Below are 22,218 nucleotides of genomic sequence, written 5' to 3'. Positions count from 1 at the left end.
ACCAGGCCAAAACCAATACATTTGCCTTGGCTATGTTTGTCTAAACATAATAAAATGCATTTTGGATATTTTTAGCAGGCGTATTATTAAAAGCAAATATGATTAAGATTTATTTCAACATATTTTTTTGGGATAAAATAAACTTAAGGATTTCCTTCTGCAGTGTGACTCCACGCCAGCAAGCGGCGACGCGCGGTCCGGTACTCAAACACGAGACCGCTTTTTCGCGACGAGTTGCTCGCGCGACGGCATGTCAGCGGTGTGTGGAATTACATTAGCACTGGGCTAACAAATGATATAAAACTAAAGACAGAGAAACTCTAAATAGTGCATCTAAGTTCTTTTATTTCTTGAAATACTCCTGCGGAAGGACCAACGCCGGGAAAATGAGTTTACTGGCCAAAATCGCCGAAATCGAGAACGAGGTTTGTGTGTATAGCAGGTTAGCTTACTATAAAACGGCTGAGTCTCAAATAGCTTTCTATTATGTATGCACGCGCACTTTGTAGGGTGTTGGATTAATTATGTCAGCGCCTTATGTTAGAGCAATAGATCACTAGGAGAACGGGATTGAGACACGGCTCAGCAGCATTGAAACTGTGTCCACGATTTAATGTTAACGATTAAGTCCTACAGCTTGTAAAAAAAAATATGGTTATACATTTGGATCACAATGAAACAACACATCCACAACTTTAATTTAAATCGATTTTGTTATTTGATATTATACATTTTCATGGTATACGTGTCTGGCCTAGTGCAAACTGAAGTTAGCTTGCCTAGCTGGCACTGACGTTACAGCGCCAAAACCGTCCATACACTTAATTCTTTATTCAAAAGAAGTAAACTATTCACTATATAAGAAGATGGCAAATAAATACACAAATCATTATTTAATGCAATAGGGTAAGTGCTAAGATTGAAGGTAGGGGATGCTTAAACTGTAATCTCGCGATACTTTATAGGGTCGGGAATGACCAGTCACCACCCAATATGATATTATTACGATACCAAGGTGCCGATTCGATAAAAAAATATATTATATATAGTGTTTTGGAATACGAGCCCGCTAACACTTGTAAACCAAATAGAATTTTCCTATAAGAAATAATGGAAACGGTTAAATTATTCGGTCCACAGGCCAAAAAAATAAATACATAAAAATAATTAACACAAAATATAAAGTGAAAATAAAACAAAATAACCTGCAGTCTATCTTTTTTTTTTTTTTTTTTTAAAAAGGAAGAATAAATCACGACAGAAGTGTTTCAGTTTGTGCGCACAGACGCTGTGTGTGTATGAATCTAAAGTAAGCTTACACAGTTACCCTTCCTCCATTCTTTTCACACACACATGCGCACACAACGGAAACACTGTTTTATCGGAAAAATAAACAAGAAATCTCTCTAATGACACTCGATTGAGCGACACACTAACGGAATCACTGCTAAAAAGTTAAAATAAAACAAATTAACCCGCACTTTACCTTTGAAAAGCATTGTGACAGTGCAGTGTTTCTGTGCAAAGCAGAGAGTGAGTGTGTGTCTGTGAAGATGAAAGTAGGAGGAGTCTGTGTGTGGCACTGTGTCCAATGACGCACACAGACACAAAGAGCAGGCTGAGTCTTGAGCAGAGAGAGAAAATGGATCTTTAATCTCTCTAATGAGACTTGCTTTTGCTTTATACGTGCGCTGTACACACACGCATACAGACACAAAATAAAATATATTTTACGCACACACACGCGATCATAGTTAACAGTACACGTGTGCACGGATGTTGATTATACCAGTAAGAGACTAAGACCCAACAGGGGAGACGATTACCCACAATTCCGCAGGGCAAGAGAGAGAAAAACTCAGTTGTTGGCTCAGTTGTGATTACGTAAGGCTCGGCGTCGAAACAAGAAGCGCATGCGTGCTACATGATATTGGTACACGTAAACCAAGACTTGTTCGTTTTCCAAGTCAAAATGTATTAAAAGTCTTTGCTTGTCTTGCGGAACACTCAAAAACTGCGTTACTCGCAATCCAAGATTTCACTGTATCCGATTTGATATCATATTTCCTCCCGATTTTTATAATAAAATGTGGCCTGTTTTTTATACTATTAGTTTGTTCAGTAAAAAAACAAGCACAGCATTTAAATAATACAAACTAACTTAAAATACAAGAGTTTAACATTTAATTTGGGATTAAATTAAACAAGAAAAGCTACATTGTTACTGAGCAGCACATATCTCTGTCTTTTACTATCATTATTTCTAAACAAACTTTGCAAAATAATTTACTTCTACCACAGAGGATAGTGAATAAAGGGTCATGTTTGACCTAATAAATACCCAAAGTCTCAGAAACTCAACTTAATAATGAGCAGTGGTGTCAAAAGTATTCACATTCATTACTTGAGTAGAAGTATAGATCCTAGGGTTTAAAAAGACTTCTTTAGAAGTTGAAGTATTAACTCAAGCTTTTTACTCAAGTAAAAGTACTGGTTTCAAAACTAAAGTATAAAAGTAAAAGTTTTAAAGATAAAAGCTTAGGCTGTGCCACGGGCCTATATACTGCACTAACACCTCATAAAATAAAATAAAAAATGTGTTATTGTTTTTTTGTTGTATTATTCTAACAGCCATAGTGATTTGGGATACTGTATATGGCAATTAAAAAAGAATGCATTTTAGTAAAATGCAAATACATTGAAGAACCATATATGTGTACTACTGAGCATTAACATGTTTTATGGAGAAGAAGATATGATAACCAGCTGCCTATAAGTATTTTAATGGTGAAAAAAGTCAAACTTCAAAGGCATGTCATCAGTAACCTTTATTGGAATGTAGATGTACATCCAAGCTTAGCTGCAGGAATCTGTGAGGGCAAGAAAATTAGTGTACCCAGGGCAGGCTTAGTAACAATTACCCTTGTATGGTTGTCTACAATAAACATTAGTGCTGTCAGAATGAATGATTAATCCAAGTGATTAATCAAAAAAAAAAAAAAAAAAAAAAAAAAATATATATATATATATATATATATATACATATATATATACATATAATTCCTGTTACCTTCCTCGCTGGTGCTTGGTTGTGACATTTTGCTTAAATCAAGGACATCTTCGTCTACCTATCACAACCTTATCAACCGAAAATGCTATTTTATTTAAACGCCCTTTGCTGGAGTGTGTGACGTCATGTGCAGGTGCGATGAATCGCGTACCAACCAATAGGGTGTTGGAATGGTATGTTTATACTTCTCATCCAACCACAATCAAATTCGCTCCATTTGTATTTGTACTTCGTTACTTGACACCTCTGATAATGAGCGTGCCGTTTGACTGGCTGTGGGCGCATGCAGCTTTTAACTCACAATTCTACAAACATTTGTGAAAGAATGGGTTGCTCTCAGGGCCTAAGTGAATTCCAGCATGGTACTGTGATAGGATGGCACCTGTGCAATAAGTCCAGTCATGAAATTTCCGCTTTACTAAATATTTTTGTCAACTTTAAGTGGTATAATAAAGTGGACCAATTGTGAACTATAGCAACTCAGCTATGAAGTGATAGGCCACATAAAAAAAATCACACTCGGAGGTCGACAACTTTCTGAAGAATCCGTAGCTACAGACCTCCATGTGGCCTTCAGATTAGCCTTAAGAACAGTGCATAGAGAGCTTCATGGAATGGGTTTCCTTGGCTGAGCAGCTGCAGCCTTACATCAAGTTCAATGCAAAGCATCAAATGCAGTGGTATAAAGAACTCTAGAGGAGTGGACTGGTTGCCAGGAGAACGGTACTTGTCTAACTGCATTGTGTCTGCAAGTGTAAAGTTTAGTGGAGGGGGATTATGATGTGGGGTTGTTTTTCAGGATTTGGACTCTGCGCCTTAATTCCAGTGAAAGGAACTCTTAATGCTTCAGCATACAAAGACATTTTGGACAATTTCATGATCCCAACTTAACCCCAACCCTTGGAACAGTTTAGGGACAGCCCCTTCCTGTGCCGACATGACTGCACACCAATACACAAAGCCAGGTCCATAAAGACATGGATGAGTAAGTTTGCTGTGAAAGAATTTGACTGGCCTGACCTCAGTCTGATAGAACACCTTTGGGATGGATTAGACTGGAGACTGTAAGCCTGGCCAGGTTGTCTAACCTGTCCAGGTTTCTCAGTGTCTGACCTCACAAATGCGCTTCTGGAAGAATGGTCAAAAATTCCCATAAACACACTAAAAACTGAACCTTGTGGAAAGCCTTCCCAGAGGGGTTAAAGCTGTTCTAGCTGCAAAGTGGGCGTTGCCAACATCATATTAAATCCTATGGATTAAGAATTAGATGTTACTCAAGTCCATATGCATGTGATGGCAGGCGAGTGAATACTTTTGGCAATATTATGTAATATTACGTTTAATTTTATTCTCTAATGTACACTAAGAGGTGTAATCCTGTATCTGATATCTTCTCACCTTCTCATGGTATAATCCATCTCTGAGCATAGATATTTTAAGATTGTGCGCTTCTTATTAAATATCATTTCCTTTTTCAGTTTTATTCTTAAAATAACAAATGCTGTTTTATAGACATTTTAAGGTATTGTGATTTGTGTTCTGGTCTGCAGATGGCTCGTACTCAGAAGAACAAGGCCACGGCGCATCACTTGGGCCTGCTGAAGGCTCGACTGGCCAAACTGCGCAGGGAGCTCATCTGTCCCAAAGGAGGCGGTGGAGGAGGACCTGGAGAAGGTACATCGTATGTCATGAGCAAAAAAAATTAGTTTGGACAAGGATGGGACGCAGCTTGACAACCTGCGGTCAATAAAACACAACAGGCGAACCTTGTGTATATGATCATGTTTCTCACCACAAAGTCTCAATCTCAGAGAAATATGAACCAAAGAAATTGTGGTAGAAGGAGAGAAAGCCAATGACTCACTCTTTGAGAAGAGTGAGTCAGAACATGTCAAACATGTCAAAGAGTGAGTGAGAACATGTCAAAAAGCTTTGAGACTTTTTTCTGCATTTTATAAAATATTCTGTGCAGTAATGTTTTCTTAAAATATTACGAACTGGTGGTATTTACACTAATATAGTAAGTTTTGTGGCAGTGGGATACTCTTAACCCAGGCACTGCCTGTATTCAAACGTTGAGCCAAGCTAATTGTTAGAAACCTATACTTAAAGGATAAAACATAAATAGTTTGACTCTTGCACTTTAAAATGTGCTGTATGTTCCATCTGCCCTTGATCAAATTTCTGTTTTTTGTGAATGGCAGGTTTTGCACATGATTAATGATAAAACGTACTTGCTTCTTTTTTTTTTTGCTTGGGTGTTTAATTTAAATAAATGTAGGTTTTGCCCTTAATATGTCCTCCAGCATATTAACCTTTAAAACTTTCTCTGTGTTTCAGGCTTCGATGTTGCAAAGACTGGAGATGCACGTATAGGTTTTGTGGGCTTCCCCTCAGTGGGTAAGTCCACTCTGTTGAGTAACCTGGCTGGTGTGTACTCCGAAGTCGCTGCTTACGAGTTCACTACGCTCACCACGGTGCCAGGAGTCATCCGCTACAAAGGAGCCAAAATCCAGGTTGGATGTGTGAAAATGATCACATGGCACATGCTGTACAAAAAAATGCAAACTGTCATGGATGGCCATCATACAGTTTTTCTAGATTTCTCTAAAGGATTAGCCATAAGCATTTAGGATGTATTGTTGAAGCTAATATTTAATTTGCTGTTTGTTTCAGCTTTTGGATCTCCCAGGTATCATCGAAGGAGCCAAAGACGGTAAAGGAAGAGGACGTCAAGTTATAGCAGGTAGAGAGACAAAACAGTGTTGTACACCTAAGACATTCAATTGAGGTTCTGGTTTACTAAAGTTTAGCTCATTGGTTTTGATGTGCATTTCAGTGGCTCGTACCTGCAATCTGATCCTGATTGTCCTGGATGTTCTGAAGCCTTTGGGACACAAGAAGCTGATCGAGCATGAGCTGGAGGGATTCGGCATCCGCCTCAACAAGAAACCTCCCAACATCGGCTTCAAGAAGAAGGACAAAGGAGGCATCAACTTCACCACTACTGTACGCCACACTGTCACACGCCCACATTTTACACATCAGATCACACACACACACACACTTTTATGAAAAAGTGCAGGTATTTTCTCAGTATTAATGCTTTTTTCCTCCAAGCCGAATCATTGGAACGTGTTTAGATTAGAAGTGTACAAAGGATTGCAAAAAAGGATTGCTCCTCAGGTTTGTACTGCTGTGTTTATTGAGGTGAAAAATAGAAACTCAGACTGGAAATATTAGATTTTTGGGCATTTAAAAGCCATTGTTTGTACATCTTAGAAATCACGCTTCAGGAAGTACTTAAGTTTTTATACAGACATAATTCTGATCACAAACACCATCTCGGTCTTGTTTAAAAACATATTGTATCAATTTATTTTTCTTAGAATAACCTTATAACCATATTTAATGTTTAATGATGATAAAAATGTTAGTTAAAAAAAGCTTAACATGCCCCAAAAATAAATGGTAGTAGAAAGATATTTTTTTTTATGTGCATCATTTTCCAGGACGTTTCCAAAAGGCATATTTAGTCATGTAACCAATGCTCATTATATTTGCATTAGAAACCTAGCTGACTCAAGCAAACAGTAACAGATTCTGTGTAAAATGGCACTAAACACTTTTCATGGAGTTCACATAGGACAGCAGTTTTGAAGAAAAAAATTTTTGTAAATAAAGTTGCATAAGTTTATCTTTGGCAGTATTCCTGATTTTGTGCAACGCTGCAGACATTACCAAACCAAAATATAACTTTAAATGTTTGCATTGTATTTATTTTGTACTTTTACAGTCCCAAAAAGCATTTTGTGTCATTTTTTCAGAAAATTAGTAAAACCAAATCCTTGAGCAACCAATCCAAGTGGTATGTTCAAGTACCTTAAGATTTTTTATGATTAATACTGTCAATACTCCAGTCACCACTAGGTGTCACTGTGAAGACATCATTTGTATCATTTGAGGCAGAGGAATAAATATGACTGAATATTATCACTTGCTCAAGGACATAAGAGTCAGCAGAATTTTTATGTTTTCTTCCCCCCCCCCAACACTCGATGTGCATGTGTCACAGTGTGCACAGAGCGAGCTAGATGCTGAAACGGTGAAGAGCATTCTTGCAGAGTATAAAATTCACAACGCTGACATAACACTGAGAAGTGACGTGACTGCCGACGACCTCATAGACGTAGTGGAGGGAAACAGGTACGTAATTATCGCAAAGGATTCTGGGTATTGACTGATCTGCCATGACCTGCTGTTGAATGCAACCTAAGAAACTGTTCTAAACTTAATTACCTCTTTTTTTTGTCTATTTCTGTCTCTTGCTCTGTTTTTCGCTCTCTCTCTCTCTCTCACACACACTTTTTTGTCTGTCTTTTTCTCCTTTTCACATGTTTTTTCTCCTCTATCTCACTTTTTTCTAATGAATTATCTCCTTTATCTATCTTTCTTTATACTGCTGTACTTTTTTTATTGCAATCGTTCTTTTCAATCTCATTCTCTGCCTCTCCCTTTATTGTTTCTATTTTTCTTTCTTTTTTTGTTCTTGTTCTCCATCCTTCTTTTTCTCTTTCACTTTATTCTTCGTTTGGTTTTCTCACAATCTCACTCCCTTCTCTCTTGCTTTAATTATTTTTATCTCTCCCTTACTCTCACTGTCTCTCTGTCGCAGAGTTTACATCCCATGCATTTATGTCTTAAACAAAATCGACCAGATCTCCATAGAAGAGCTGGACATCATCTACAAAGTCCCTCACTGTGTGCCTATCTCTGCACACCATCGCTGGAACTTTGACGATCTGCTGGAGAAGATCTGGGATTATCTGCACCTCGTACGCATGTAAAGAAACCCAAAATCATGTCTGCTTCAAGCACAAGTCATACTGAACAGTCCCAGGGTCTCTGGTTTAGACTAAAACTCACTGATGAGCAGGCTTTAAGAACTCAGCTAAAGCACAGTGCTGATAAAACTCATGTCATGTAAATGCCAGTTAATTTTGATGAGGGAAGAATATGGGGTTGGCAATTTTGACAGCACTGGATTCAACATCTCAATACATGAGCAACAATTTTATATTTAAAACAACATCGAAGCCTTTTGCAACATCGAAGCCTTAATTGTTCAATAAGATATCCTACCTGATCTCTCTCCTTTTTGTGATTTATAGACTCAGGGTTTGCAGAACTTGACTGATTAGTGAAATATTTCAAGGCTTTTTAGTTTTAATTTCAATTATTATGGCTTACAATTCATGAAAATCTAAAATATAGCGTGTTAAAATATTTAAACAGTTCCCAGAATAATTTTCACGGAAATGGCAAACTTGTGAAAAGTACATTTATTTGTCTACACAATGCTTGGTCAAGGTTCCTTTAGCACAAATCAGTACAGTATGGCATGAAGACGATCAGCCTGTGGCACTCCTGCGGTGTTATTAAAGACCAGCTTGCTTTGATTGCAGCCTTTAACTCGTCTGTATTGTTGGGTCGGGTGTTTTTATCATTCTCTTTACAAGACTCCATTGATCTCCAATCTTTTACCTTAATATTCTCACAAGCTGTAAGCCATGATAATCGACAAAAAAGCCTTGAAGTGTTCCACTTTATACTTAATGAATGTGGAATATCTAAAAGCTTCACTTTTTCATTTATTTATTTTTTTAGAAGTACTGTATATTTACTTTCAGTTCATACCATCGATAACATTACTGTGTTTGTAGAGAACATGAGGTAAATAATATTCAGGACTGATGTAACTGCAGATAAACTTTAATAATTATCACATTTTGACTGTTAGCCATTAAATATTTTTCTTGTTTTTATAATTACTTAGCTACACCAAACCGAAGGGTCAGCTCCCTGACTACACAGCTCCTGTCGTCCTTCCTGATGGGCGAACATCTGTCGAAGACTTCTGCCTGAAAATCCACAAAAACCTCATCAAGGAGTTTAAATAGTAAGCTTATGTGTACTGCAAACTGCAAAACCCTGAACAAAACTGAGGAAACCAGCATAGGTGTAACTTATTTTGGGGACACTCAGATAACTTTTTCAAAGATCAATAAAAAAAAATTTATTTGCATTTAACTTTATCGTAAGTTTTGCGGGGGGAAATGTCCTAGTTGGTGTCTTTATAGTTCTTCTGTAGAGTCAGAGCACAAGTTTTGTTCAGTGCTCACCGAAAATATACGGGATGTTCTACTAAATCAGTGCTGTTCTTTAATCACATCATGATCAAGATCACAAGGTTAATATAGTTTTTGTGCAGGCCCAAATCACCTAGCTAATCCATGTCTTTTAAAGTTCTTCAGAAAGACACACAGAGAGAAATAAAAGAAAAGACCTTGGTATAGTTGCTGTTCTGATGATGGTGGTGAATTCTGAGTCAAATACATCACTACTAAATCTCTTTCAGGTTCTGAGATCTGGTAACTATAAGCCATAGTATGTAGAGTAGTAGTAGTAGTAGTAGTAATAATAATAATGCCAATAAGACATTATAATTATACAGGGAAGAAGGGATGATGGGAAGAATTTAACACAGGCTTTTTAAAGGAATGAAAATGCACAAGAAGAGATTAAAAATCAAGTCAAAAGTGAAGAAAAATGTCAGCTTTCTGTTGAAGAAATGTCCCCGAATTTTTAAAAGCGCAGCTGTAGGAGGTACCCTGTGTGTGTGTGTGTGTGTGTGTGAGAGAGAGAGAGAGAGAGAGAGAGTGTGATGAAGGATGCAGGAAATGGCATTATCAGGTCTTGGATCAGATCTTTATGAATAACTTGGGGGGGAAAAACTTTCCTTTCTGCAAACTGGTAGCTTTCCAGCAGTAGTGCAGGACCGCCTTGATGTGATGTACGAGTAAAACATTGTAAATTACAGCTTTAATGGAACGCAGCCTGATTTTATTTATTTTTTTTTTTATATAAATTTTTTCCTTTTTTCCAGTGCGCTGGTGTGGGGCTCCTCCGTGAAACACAACCCTCAGAAAGTGGGCAAAGACCATGTGATGGAGGATGAGGATGTCATTCAGCTGGTCAAGAAGTAAAAACGCATAGACTGGAAACACTGTGCATGACCAAGCTGCTCTTTACAGCAAAGTGAGACGGCTTTCAAAGACCAGAGACGTTGTCTGTCATCGATGCCGTCAGGAGGCTTTTCGTCATTTTCTTTTCCCGATGTCATCAGATTCTATATGAACGTTAATGTTGCATTTAGCCCTACCTAGCACATGTGTCAAAGCCACACATGGGTTGATTGCTAAAAAGGAAATCATATTGTATCTATAGGTTTAAATAAAAGGTTTAAAAAAATTGATGAAGTGATGCTTTTCATGTCTCTCCATGGCTGTAATTCAAAACTCAGAAATTTTGCCCTTTTATTGATGTTAAATGTTGTGTATGGGAGATATAGATTTATAATTTTTTTTTGGTGTGAATGAGGTCTATCTCTGATTACTGAGTCTGTGTGGAGTTTGACTTGGTCTCCCGGTGACATTACAACTTATTCACAAGTGTGTTAAGGCGTTAGTCAAGAAAATGAAATCCAGGTTTATTTTAACTGATGTGCTGAAACAGTACTATCACATCTATCTTTTTTTTTATATATATATATATATATATATATATATACACACACATTTTAGATTTATTTTATAATACACCGGTAGATTTTATTAAAAGTATTTCTTTTTTTCTTTTTAAACTCTAAGTTGACATGAGGTATAATTATAATTGCTTCATTGATAGGCTACTGTCTACAAAGTTCCATTCGCAACTTTGTTCTGAAGCTGAAAAAAAATCGAGATGGTAGCAAATTCCACTGAGATCAACAGAAAGTTGGTCTGAGTTCAGTATGCTGTATCTTGCCCCATTTATAAGCCATCTTAATTTTTTTTTAAAAGATGCTCAAATCTTTGAAATTCCCAAATTGAAAAAACATTGTCGTTTCAGTTACTTATATATACAGTACTGTACACTACCAGTCAAAAGTTTGGACACACCTTCTAATTCTATGGTCTTTTCAGATTTGTTTTCTTTATTTTTCCATTTTAAAACGATACTGATCTTGAGATGTATGTATCTGCTACTTATTATCTGTAAAGCTTTTTATAACAGCTTTAATCTGAGGTGCTGTTTGTTAATTGGTGATTTTGAGGCTGGTAACTCTGAATGAACTTTTCTGCAGCAGAGGTACGTTTTGGTCTTCAGTTGCTGGGTTTTGCAACTTCACTTGACAATACTGTTCTTGGAAGACCTATTTATAACAGCTGACTGTTATTGTTTTTACTTAATTGCATAACTTTTTATTGATACTGTATATCATAGAAGTTACTTCATAGGTTGTTGGTTCTTTTTCATTATGAAATGTAGATTGCTGAATTCCTACAATTTAGCTACAAACCATTATCAAGTGTCGTGCTTTAAACTGTTACGAGCATCGAGTGTGTGCTCTCATACTGAATGTTGAAGTGACATACACTCATTTGGGTGGTTGCGTTTCAAATTAAAATGTACACTTCATCCGGTAGAACACTTTATTTCCACCAACAATTTTCAAAAAGAGGAAGCGATTTGAAGATCAGCCCTAAAAAACTAATTTCATATTTTTCTACAGCTAAGCTGAGATTGATGACATGAAATTTTACACCATTTGGATTTAAATGTTAATATGAAGAATGTAAGATAAGATATAAATTCAGAAAATGGAGATCCATGTCATCAAATCACACATTAACAGGAGAGCATTTAGCATTTTTAATGACTAAAAATAGATAGCAAGTCTTGACAAATTCCAGTTAAATTGTACACTTCCTATGAAAGAAAAGACAGCCAGGGAAAGAAAGCGCCTAAGGAGAGTTTTAATTACTGGAACTGGATTAAGAACCCTTTAACACATTATAGCTTTGTGGAAGAAATATGGTCAAAAAAAATCACAAACACTTAAATCACAAACACTTGAAGTTGCATGGTAAAAAAAAAATGAACAGTAAATACCATAGATATGTTTAACAGTAAAAGTAAGAGCATTTCCGTACACACATGATAAGAACTCACAGGATTGGGACTAAACAGCTGCCTGACCATAAAAAAAATCACTTGTTAGTGAGACTCATTAGAAGAAAAGGCAGGTTATCACATCTATGGAGTTTCCATGTTCTGGAGGTTTTATTCCAGGAATAAAAATGTCAAGTAGTGTTTCCACAGCATGAAGAATCATTTTCACACATAAACTGGTCACCACAGTGTGTGCTGTAATCAAAGTTAAAGGTGATTGAAATCCTTACACACAGTGTGTGGGTGTGACTTTCTTTGTGTCATACATATGTAGGTAAATCATAAAGGTTTGTAAAAAAAAAAAAAAAATCATGCTGAGCATAAGTTTGGAAAGGATTGTAACAAAGCTGAAAGTACATCATGATATTTTCATGTGATTTGATATAATGATTTGTTTGAGATTAAGGCATGTCATGTCACAAAAATTTTCAAGAATTTTAAATTTAGACGATTCAGTATGCTCTCTCAATCACTACAGAAGGGCTCAAAAGACCCCCTTACATTCCAGTCAGCCTGACCAAGATTCATTAAGAAAGAATGAATTGATGGACTGACTAAAGAAAAGAGGTCGTTGGAGTCAGCCATGAGTAAAAGATCCAAGACCTAAAATACATCACTTCTGAAATCTAAAATTAAAAACTGGATAAAAGCAAAGGCTCACCGCATGACGACGATTATTTTTTTCTTCATCAAATAGCTTGTGTCATACACATTGTTCTCATGCTGTTCAGATGTTTAGTGAATACTGAAATCGGACCATAAATTAAAGTCTTGTTCATTTGACTACTTAAGGATTTCATATCAGACACTCTCAGCAGTTTTCCTGGTGCAGTGAAGGTATGGCTTAAAGAGCATCTCCTCCTCCTCCTCCTCCTCCTCCTCGACCTCCTCTTCTGTCCGGCAATAAGTCACTCTGGCTAACCAGATCACTTAGTGAATGAAACTCAGAGCAAACGATCGACAGCAGCACAAAGGCACAGATGTGCTTCATTATCCACTCTGCACACAGATGAATGGTACAGAGGCGTTCCTCATGCAGAAGCCTCATGGGTTCATCAGCTAAAAAGCACTCAAAGGTTTTTTTTCTGTTAGAAAATCTGCTTTGTTTGTAATATTTCACGTAGTAGTAGAACGAGCCTCGGATGGTCCTTGTTATTCAAAATGCTCTTTTTCGTTTTTACTGTCATATTTTTGCAACAATATTGCCTTCATTCCTTTCTAGTCATGAGTCAAAGCATTTTGCTATAAATTTAATACAGATACAGACAGGGAAAGTTCTCGATGCAGACTGACACTGAGAAATGCCGCACTGACGCAAAACCCAATACACATCCTTAAAACCATAGTAAGAACTCCATCGGTGTCGCAGATACGCAGTGAGGTTACTGAGTTTGTCCCAAATATACTGTAACACAGGAATACTGATCGATTTAGTACTATAGCTATTGCTATAGAGGGCAGATTTGGAGCGGGAGAGGAAGAGGAATAAATAGATAAAGATAGTTTCTTATAGACCAATAGGGCTGGATAGACAGAGCCAGATATAAAGGAATAGTTATGGATAGTGAGTATATCTCTCTATACCAATATTGATTGGTATAGAGAGATATACAGGTATCCTGTATAACTACTGTAGGTTATTATAAATTGCACCAGAATACCCAAATTGATGGATGGATGGATAAATAGAGGGATGGATAAATATATAGATAGATATTGATCGATAAAAAAGGAAGGACAGATATAGATTACAGACTTTTGTAGCAGTGTATGAATGGACAGTGTTGTTCGAACTAAAAGACATTTAGATAAACAGAGAAAGAGATAGAATGATCAATAGAAGGATATAGGAATAGATGGACATATTGAGAAAACTAGGATTTTTTTCAGCATAGATAGATGAGTAGCTAGCAGAAGATTTTTGTAGGATAGATAGATAGATAGATAGATAGATAGATAGATAGATAGATAGATAGATAGATAGATAGATAGATAGATAGATAGATATGGAGAAAAACTTATTTAATAGGCTAGATAGATGGATAGGTGGTGGGATGAATTAATTTTGCAGCATAAATGGATGGATGGATGGATGGATAGGAGATAAAGGGTATGGGTGGGTGGAGATATACGTAGATTCTTACAGAATAGATAGATAGGTAGATAGATATTCAGTATGATTTGAAATGTTTTGATGGAAATGGTGCTGTATCATGCTGCAATTTTTTTTATTACTGCTCCACTCATTACTGTACAACACTGCAGTAACTCTCAGGGTTCTTCCAGATAGACAGATGCATGAGAGAATAAACGTGTAAGTTCGCTTTGTGGTATCAGAGTTGGGCGTAAAACAGTATCATTTGCCAAACCATCTCACCAGTACGTGAAGTCATGATGATATCTGTATGACTATGCTTTTGGCGAACCATCTCAAGAGTTCAAAAGATCTGAGCTTGGTATCCACAATTTCAAAAAATGCTTTACATGACTTCTGTAATTCACTTAACATGTAAATACCTGAAATTTACGTAATAATTTTTCTTTTGAATTACTTGCTGAGGCCAGTTGTACGTTCATACACATACAGTACGGATATATATGCAATAATCCAGGCTTCTGAGTGACACCAGGGAGCACTACATTGAGCGCTACTAAGCTGAAGGTCTTCAGAAAAAATGGTAAGAATGTCATCAGTGTCCCATTTATCCGCTGAGGTTATTGAGTTCGTCCAGAATGAAATGGAAGCAGAAAGTCACTTGGATGTATGAACCATGTGTATAATGTGTGTGTGGCAAAATGGTGTGTCTATGGGAGACTCCTTCAGATAGCAAATGCAGCACTCCTCCATCTCCACCCTTTCTCCCCCATCTGCTGCACTTTCTCCTGTAAATTATGGCGGCACTTTAGCTAATGAAAGAGTTGAAGTCCAGGCACTAATAAAATCCATTAAGCGAATAAAGCACTTCCCCCTCTAACAAAATTAAGAAATCTACCCCCCCCCCCCCTTCAAAAAAGAGGGAGGACTCTATATTAATATTTATGAAATGCGGAATGGACCCCCTTACCCCTTCGTTAACCCCCCCTCTCCTTTAGGGGGCCCATACTTTTGCCCCGCCCTGTCCAGCATCCTTTTGGTCATCCACCTATCCCTGAAGATTTTCGAATGACCACGCCTTCAGGAGGTGGGAGGAGCAGATAATGGAGGGATGTTGGAGGAGAGACGCCCTGGAGAGTCCGTCTTCAGTTGGGGTCGGCGGTCCAAGCGGGACAACCAGCTCAAAGCAGCGCCTCGTTTTTGTTCTTTGCACTTAGAACTGAGCTGAGAACCCTCCTCGTACTGGAGGACCTGTTGGACAAGCTCAATGAAAGATCTCAAACCAAGGTATGAATTTAAAAGTCGATGACCTACAATAAATATCTAACTGGTTCTGCTTTTCTTTTTACAGAACTGTTTTGAAAAGCCAGCGGTTCCTGAAAGTTCTGTTGAGTAAAAGAAAATGTGATTAGGGGTGGATTAGAGAGTTTGAAAGAGTACAAGATTAGGTTGTGGTGAGGAAGAGCTTCTGTTCTAAGAAATAGGTAAGATTTAGAGTTTGAAGAACTAATCTCTTAAAGAATAGGGAACTAGAAGGTCAAAACGGTCCGTGAAATGTCTCGACTCCTCCTGAAAACCATGGTAAGAATGGAAAACCACCATTTCATCACTGGTCCCATTTCAACCTTGATCCACTTTTCCACCTCATTGAAAGATCTTTCTTTCTCTCACTCATCTCTCAAACCATCTTCCCCATTGAAATGTTTGTCCTCTTCCTTTTCATCATGCTAAGTGGTCCAGTTGTCAGACCTTTAGAGTTGATTAGTGCTCCCATCTCTCCCATTGTGCCTAAAGCGTCTCCAGGGAATTGACAAGTACGGGAATAACGAGATTAGCCCCTAGATGGATTGCCAGACTGGAGACCAGTTTGGTTTCCTTACTCAGTAGGCACTTTATGTACTTATGTCCTTGAGGATGATAATCTCTGTGGGATAGCACCCAAATGTGCAGTCTTTTGATAAATTGCTTTGTTTTTCCATTTTTGACCAAATGACCTGCATTTGGTTTTTCCAAATTAAGTCACAACGGGCTATTTTCCATCTATCTCTGCCCTTAAATGCTTCTAAGTAATACTCCTTAGAGTTTTTTTTTCATTAAGTTTTTTAATAAGATCACCATTAGTCTGGCAAACTAAATTTCTATTGATTTTTTTAAAAGGAAGAATAGATCAATTCAGTGGTATGACTCAAATTTGGTGACTATTATAAAAAAATATTTTTTAACATTTTAAGAAATTAGCTGATTCATGGTGATAAAGGAGGTGCGAGATTTTAGGAGCGGGCGGGGTTTGACGCAGATTTGGCGCAGAAAGGGCGGTGCCCATGTCTCGCCGCAGTGATATTGTGACCTATGACTAATTTTTTTGCAGATGTCCCTAGACACCCTTGTTCTTGGACACTTACTGCTTGGTTCCACCAACGGAAACAGAGCTGCACAGGTCCACCACCTGTAAAGACCTCTCCGAAACTCAGCTACCACAATATTCTATCCAGAACCTCTTTTAGGAAACGAACAGCAAAAACTAAAGGGAATGGACATGCTGAATAAACTAGGGATGTTCCTTGAGGGACTAATTCACTTTTTTTTGCTTATATCCATTTTGTGAATGTTCCATGGATCTTCCATCTGCCATTCATGCACCGGATTCATTTAGCCATCCTCATCTGCATAAAATCTTATGGTACTTCATGGTATTAATGGAGATATGATATGAGGTTCTGTTTGGACGAAGACTTGCCTCTCATCTCTGCCCAGGACGCCATTGTGCTTGATCTAACCATGCAGTTCCTCTCAGGTCCATGGTTGTGCCAAGCACTTTGGAGACTTGTGAGCACGCTCCTCTTGTTTCGTCTTCTTCAGCTTTTCGGTATAAGAAATCATGAATGCTTGAATTTTTATGTCCAACTCATTATGTTATAAAATACACTCGTGTATCACAAGAAATAAAAATTTCTATATTATTGTGTTTTAATTAGATCAGAACAAAACTAAAGGCACAAGCTAAAAATGAGGAACTATAATAAAAAAAAACTGCAATAATTCACATCTAATGCTGTACAATTGGTGAGATATGCATTACCATCTTGACCTTGGAAAAGCATGGATAAATCAAGAATCCACATTATTCCAAAATGTTAATTAAACCAAGAATATTGTGTACAAGGTTTGCTGATAACAACATTGTGTCATGTGAAATTATTGTATGTGGATTTCAGTCACAATATTGCTTCATTCTCAAAGCACTATTAATACGTGCAAGATTTCAGAACATATTGATGAAAGTCCCTTTTTTCAACTTTTTTCAACACACATTATATGCAGTTATCAATAAATCAGCATCGTATGAAACAAGCGTTCGCTGATATAAAGCTGCTTTTATGTCACGAGTTGAATGATTTGCATTAAGAAATGTATATAAATCCACCCTGACATGACTGTGATGAATGAAAGTGGGGAGGATTAAGAAAGGTGGAGTTTTGCGACTCTAACTGCTATGAAGGATGGAGCTCATAAGCTCTGCATGGCTTATCTCTCTTTATAACCTTTATCAATAATATGTTTCTGTTCCCTTCTAAAATAAGTGCCATTATTATCTTGCTTGGCACAACCTGCCCTTTTACCTGCCTGTAAATACAATAAAGTGGAGAAATTTGGACGTGGGTTCTTAAAACTATTAATTCTTTGTTTTAAGCAACAGATGTCTCAATGTAGCTTGGACCCTGAACTCAAGCATTCCTCTCTCATGATATACAGTTTTTTAGTTCGCTATATTATTGGACCAGAATTATGATTTACTATGCTTCAGTTATTTGAATACAAGATAGTGAATGGATACCATATATACATATAGTATACACTCATAGATGGACTCACACAATTTCACCTCCTTGAAGCAGTTCATCTCCTTAACAGTTCCCTCAACCACATCAGTGGTTTATAAAGAGTTTATTAATCAGTTACCGAGTTTAACTGTAACAGATACAGTTGTTGGACATCAGAACATGGGTCTATGGGTAACAATGGGTTTTGTTTAAAATATTAAATATGATACTCACTGTATTCTAATCGTATAATTAGAGTTATAACAGAGTTATAACCGTACTTACTGTACATTGCAAATTTGGATTAATTCAATTTAACAGCAAATAGGCTTACATTTCTGCCCTGTTGTAAATGAAAAGAACATAATTAATTAGACACAGACTGGTTTTAAGTCAACTTCAGAATTACTTCCAAGTACTACTTTAATATAATAAACACTTAAAAATCTGATTTCTGAAAATTTCTGATTGCCTCTTCTTTAATTCAAACTTTAACTTACATTTTATACTATTAGCATCAACCTAAGTAAGTTTTTATTTCTTATGATTTGGTTATTTTGCTTTATGACACTTAAGTCGGCACTGGTTTGTGATGATAGTTTAAATCTGAACATGAGCTTCAATGAAAGATAGGAATCCTTCAGTGGAAGATAGAAATAGTAAGCTTTTGCCCTTTTGAACAAGGGATTTAACCATGACCTAGAGAAAGATACATCCTGAATATAATATACAGTAGGTAAAATATTAAAAATCTCTTTTGTATAAGATTTTTTTGTTTATTATTATTATTATTATTTTAAACATTTTTGTTTATTTCAAGTAAAAAACAAATTTATTATGTGGTCTCAAGTTTTTTTAATTATTATTTCACTACATACATACAGCATATACTGTACAGTATGTCTAAAGTTAATTAGATTATAATAAATTGATCAATTTAAATGATTCTCAGTTTGGACCATACTGTTGACCCTTGAAATGTGTCCTTTGTGACGGTTCATTTAACCCAAAATATAATTGACAGCATGATTCTGTGATGATTGACAATGCAGGTGTTATTTGCTTTATGCTTGATCTAATGAATTATGGTTTCATACACATGATGTGGACAGCTGGATGTGTTTACATTGCTTACCTGGGGAAGAGATGGCACCAGGATGCAGGACCAGGAGGCAATGCTCTGATGGGAAATCTTAGCTCTTGTTACTGTATATTGACATGTACCTCCTACCTTAACAGTGTTGCTGACCATAGTAGTAATTTTCCCTAATGGCATTAAATTCTTTAAGCAGGATAATGCACCCTGCTAGTTCAGGAATGGTATGAGGAACATGACAAAGAGGTCATAATGTTGAACTGGCCTTCAAATTCTGAAGGTCTCAGTCTTTTTGAGTATGTGTGGGATGTGCTAGACAAAGAAGTCCGATTCAGGCCTCACCTCATACCTAAATAAGGATTTAGAGGATTTGCTGCTAACGTCTTGGTGTCAGATATCACATCATACCTTCAAAGGTCTTGTGGAGTCAAAGCTGAATTAGCAGCACGGTGCAGACCTACACAATATTAGTCAGGCTAATCAGTAAAAAGAACTTTTTTCCGCTAATTGAATTGTCTGGCAAACACATGACAGACCATTTTTTTTATCAGTGTTCTAGACCAGTGCTTTCTAATCCTGCTTGCATACCTACTCAGAATTGAAAGCGCACTAAAATGTAAATGACATTGACAACAACAAAGTAAATATCTCTGATTACACAAAACATCACTGGCAGCCAATCAATGATCGGCACAGATGATGACTAATGCACATTGTTCTGGATATGAACTATATTGCAATGTGCATTAGTATTCTGCATCAAAGCTTTGCTGAATAGCAATGACTTTGTGCATAAATCTGTTTTTTCTCTCTGTCAGAGCGACTACAGTACTGTTGCATGACAAGGATGAATAGATATTTTTGAATTATAGAGCCTGTGAATTCTTGAGTCAACAACTTTCTGCTTTGGAAGACAGAAACCTGCTCTAAAGATTTTAATGAATAAATCAGCACTTTTAAGAAAATAAACTTTACATATCAGTTGGCTCCAATCAGCTAATTTCACTGGACAAGCTTGACTACTAGCAACAATGAATGTTACCAAATATTAGCAATGATTATTACTTAAAATATAAAAGTCAGCTAACTAGTAAGCTAACCGGCAAAAGTAAGTGTAGCTTCTGTAGGATTATTTAGGCATATTATGTCAAAAATGTCAATAATTCATTATATTTCTTTAATTCATAAGCTGTTCTACAAAAGCAATTATCATCATTCTAAATATTAAGTAAACCTGCACGGTTGCTTATGTACCATTGCTTAATGATCTATTCTGCAAATAGAACCAAAAAGCTTTTAAGACCAGAGCTAAGTCTATGGGCAGTTTTTTTTAAATCGGCAAATAAACTTTCAAAATATACAATCATTTAACACATTAAAAACTACAACATATACTTTAACAGACTGAACAGAATAAAAAAAAAGGACTGTAAAATATTAGCTCCATCTCTGACTGGACAAATTAAACTACTTTAGGGCTCAAGTTATAAATATCTATTGTAATGGGTCTGGACAGAACACATGGGAAGCAGGTGTCAACATCTCAACAATGGTTCTTTGATAATAACGATTTATATTAAGCAGCAAAGTATGCAGTTCTTAATGAAATGCCACGTGCAATGAAAGCACAGGTTTTATAGCCGTCTCAGTGAATTTCGCAGCTCTGAGGGTCGATCCTCAGCAGACGCAGTGTCATTGAAGGCCAGAGCCGGCCTATGTCATAAGCGAACTAAGTGGCTACTTAGGGCTCCCGTTTTTTGTTTTTTTTTGTGATATGTCAATGGACAATGGTTATTATACAAAAAACAATATTAAATGAAAAAAACAACAACAATGCAATATTAAACATAACAAAAAAAACACAATATAAAGTTAATGGGCTACAGGATGCAGGCACAGTCACATTTACCTCAGACTGTGACTGATTATTGGAGCTGATTGAAGCAAAACCATCATAACTGTCACAAAAGAGGAAATATCCTTCAGTTTAAGAAAAAAAAGAAGAAAAGCGAGTAAGAGAAAAAACAGCAAGACGAAGGTATGTTAGTAAGAAAATTATGTAAACTAAGCTGTGTTGCGAGCTAACATTAGCTGGATAGTTAATTAACAGGCTAGGTAGCCTATCTTCTTGTTTTAGTAAAGTTTACGTTTGAATAAACATCCTTAAATAGACTTCACATTTTACTAAGATTTTTACTAAGTAATTTTACAAATTACTAAGATAGTTTTTATCTTCTGTGTAAAAATAACATGGAATAACATGGGATAGGCCTATTTGTAATAAAAATAAGCTTCTGTTTCATAAACGTATTACTTATAACAGCTTAATATTATTTACATTAGCATGACTTTGGGGTCTTTGCTTTTATATTCCAATATAATATGCCTCAATTAGCTAGTTACAGATTAAGAGTTGTTTTAATGTGTACAGATGTCTTGCTGCTGTGCAATTTATGTTGTTAAAATAACATTATGTTCCATAAACTATACTCTTATGAAACTTCCCTAGGAGCACTGTTGAAATATTTTGGAGGTGGAGCACAACCAACTGTTAGATTTATACTGTGCGAATAATCAAACATTGACAGAAGTCAATTGTATTGGCGATTGAGGGGACTCCGAATAAGATTCTGCTTAGGGCCCCATAAAGGTTTGGGCCGGCCCTGTTGGAGGCGCACGAGTTTTGTCCAGGGCACGTGAGACCAGCGGCGCTGAGCAGGTGACGCGATGTGTACAGGGACAGTAGAGCGCTATTTTGTCACAGCATCACACAAAAGTGGCTGGACATAATCTAATGAAGCTTTTGCAGAATTTTTATTTTTCCTGAAGTTAAATCTGCGCCATACTTGAAAAATCAAAATATTGTGTAGAAGTTATGAGCAATGTAAAAAAAATTGTTTAATGTCTGTATTTGTAATAGCAAAAATAGTCGTCTATATTTAACCATTGTCCACAGATTACAAGGATCTTAATCTGTTACTTAATATTCACATTAAATCTTCACAGGAACTACAGTGCATGACATCAGCTAGGTCATGGAAGCTGTTCTGGGGGTAGATGCCAACACAACCCATCATAAAAA

At 36.6% G+C, this 22,218-nt stretch overlaps 1 protein-coding gene across 1 annotated transcript; it reads left to right on the top strand.

The window, feature by feature from the left end:
* Positions 1–296: 296 nt before the first annotated feature.
* Positions 297–10,393, top strand: drg1 (developmentally regulated GTP binding protein 1). Its single transcript, XM_053475968.1, has 9 exons — positions 297–425; positions 4,621–4,744; positions 5,411–5,586; positions 5,747–5,816; positions 5,910–6,079; positions 7,146–7,276; positions 7,746–7,913; positions 8,907–9,029; positions 10,017–10,393. Exons 1-9 carry the CDS (start codon positions 387–389, stop codon positions 10,114–10,116), a joined length of 1,101 nt encoding a protein of 366 aa, XP_053331943.1. The 5' UTR covers positions 297–386; the 3' UTR covers positions 10,117–10,393.
* The last annotated feature ends 11,825 nt before the right edge of the window (positions 10,394–22,218 follow it).

This window comes from Clarias gariepinus, chromosome 17 (assembly GCF_024256425.1).
Source record: "Clarias gariepinus isolate MV-2021 ecotype Netherlands chromosome 17, CGAR_prim_01v2, whole genome shotgun sequence".
In the NCBI taxonomy this organism is placed as follows: Eukaryota; Metazoa; Chordata; class Actinopteri; order Siluriformes; family Clariidae; genus Clarias; species Clarias gariepinus.
This window is presented reverse-complemented; position numbering and strand designations above follow the sequence as displayed.

What these genes read in the sequence shown, in the direction of transcription:
- drg1 (XM_053475968.1), top strand. Translation starts at nt 387, where the DNA reads ATGAGTTTACTGGCCAAAATCGCCGAAATCGAGAACGAG. An exon ending in TCGCCGAAATCGAGAACGAG is followed by an intron (nt 426 to 4,620) that starts GTTTGTGTGTAT and finishes TCTGGTCTGCAG; the next exon opens with ATGGCTCGTACTCAGAAGAA. An exon ending in AGGACGTCAAGTTATAGCAG is followed by an intron (nt 5,817 to 5,909) that starts GTAGAGAGACAA and finishes TGTGCATTTCAG; the next exon opens with TGGCTCGTACCTGCAATCTG.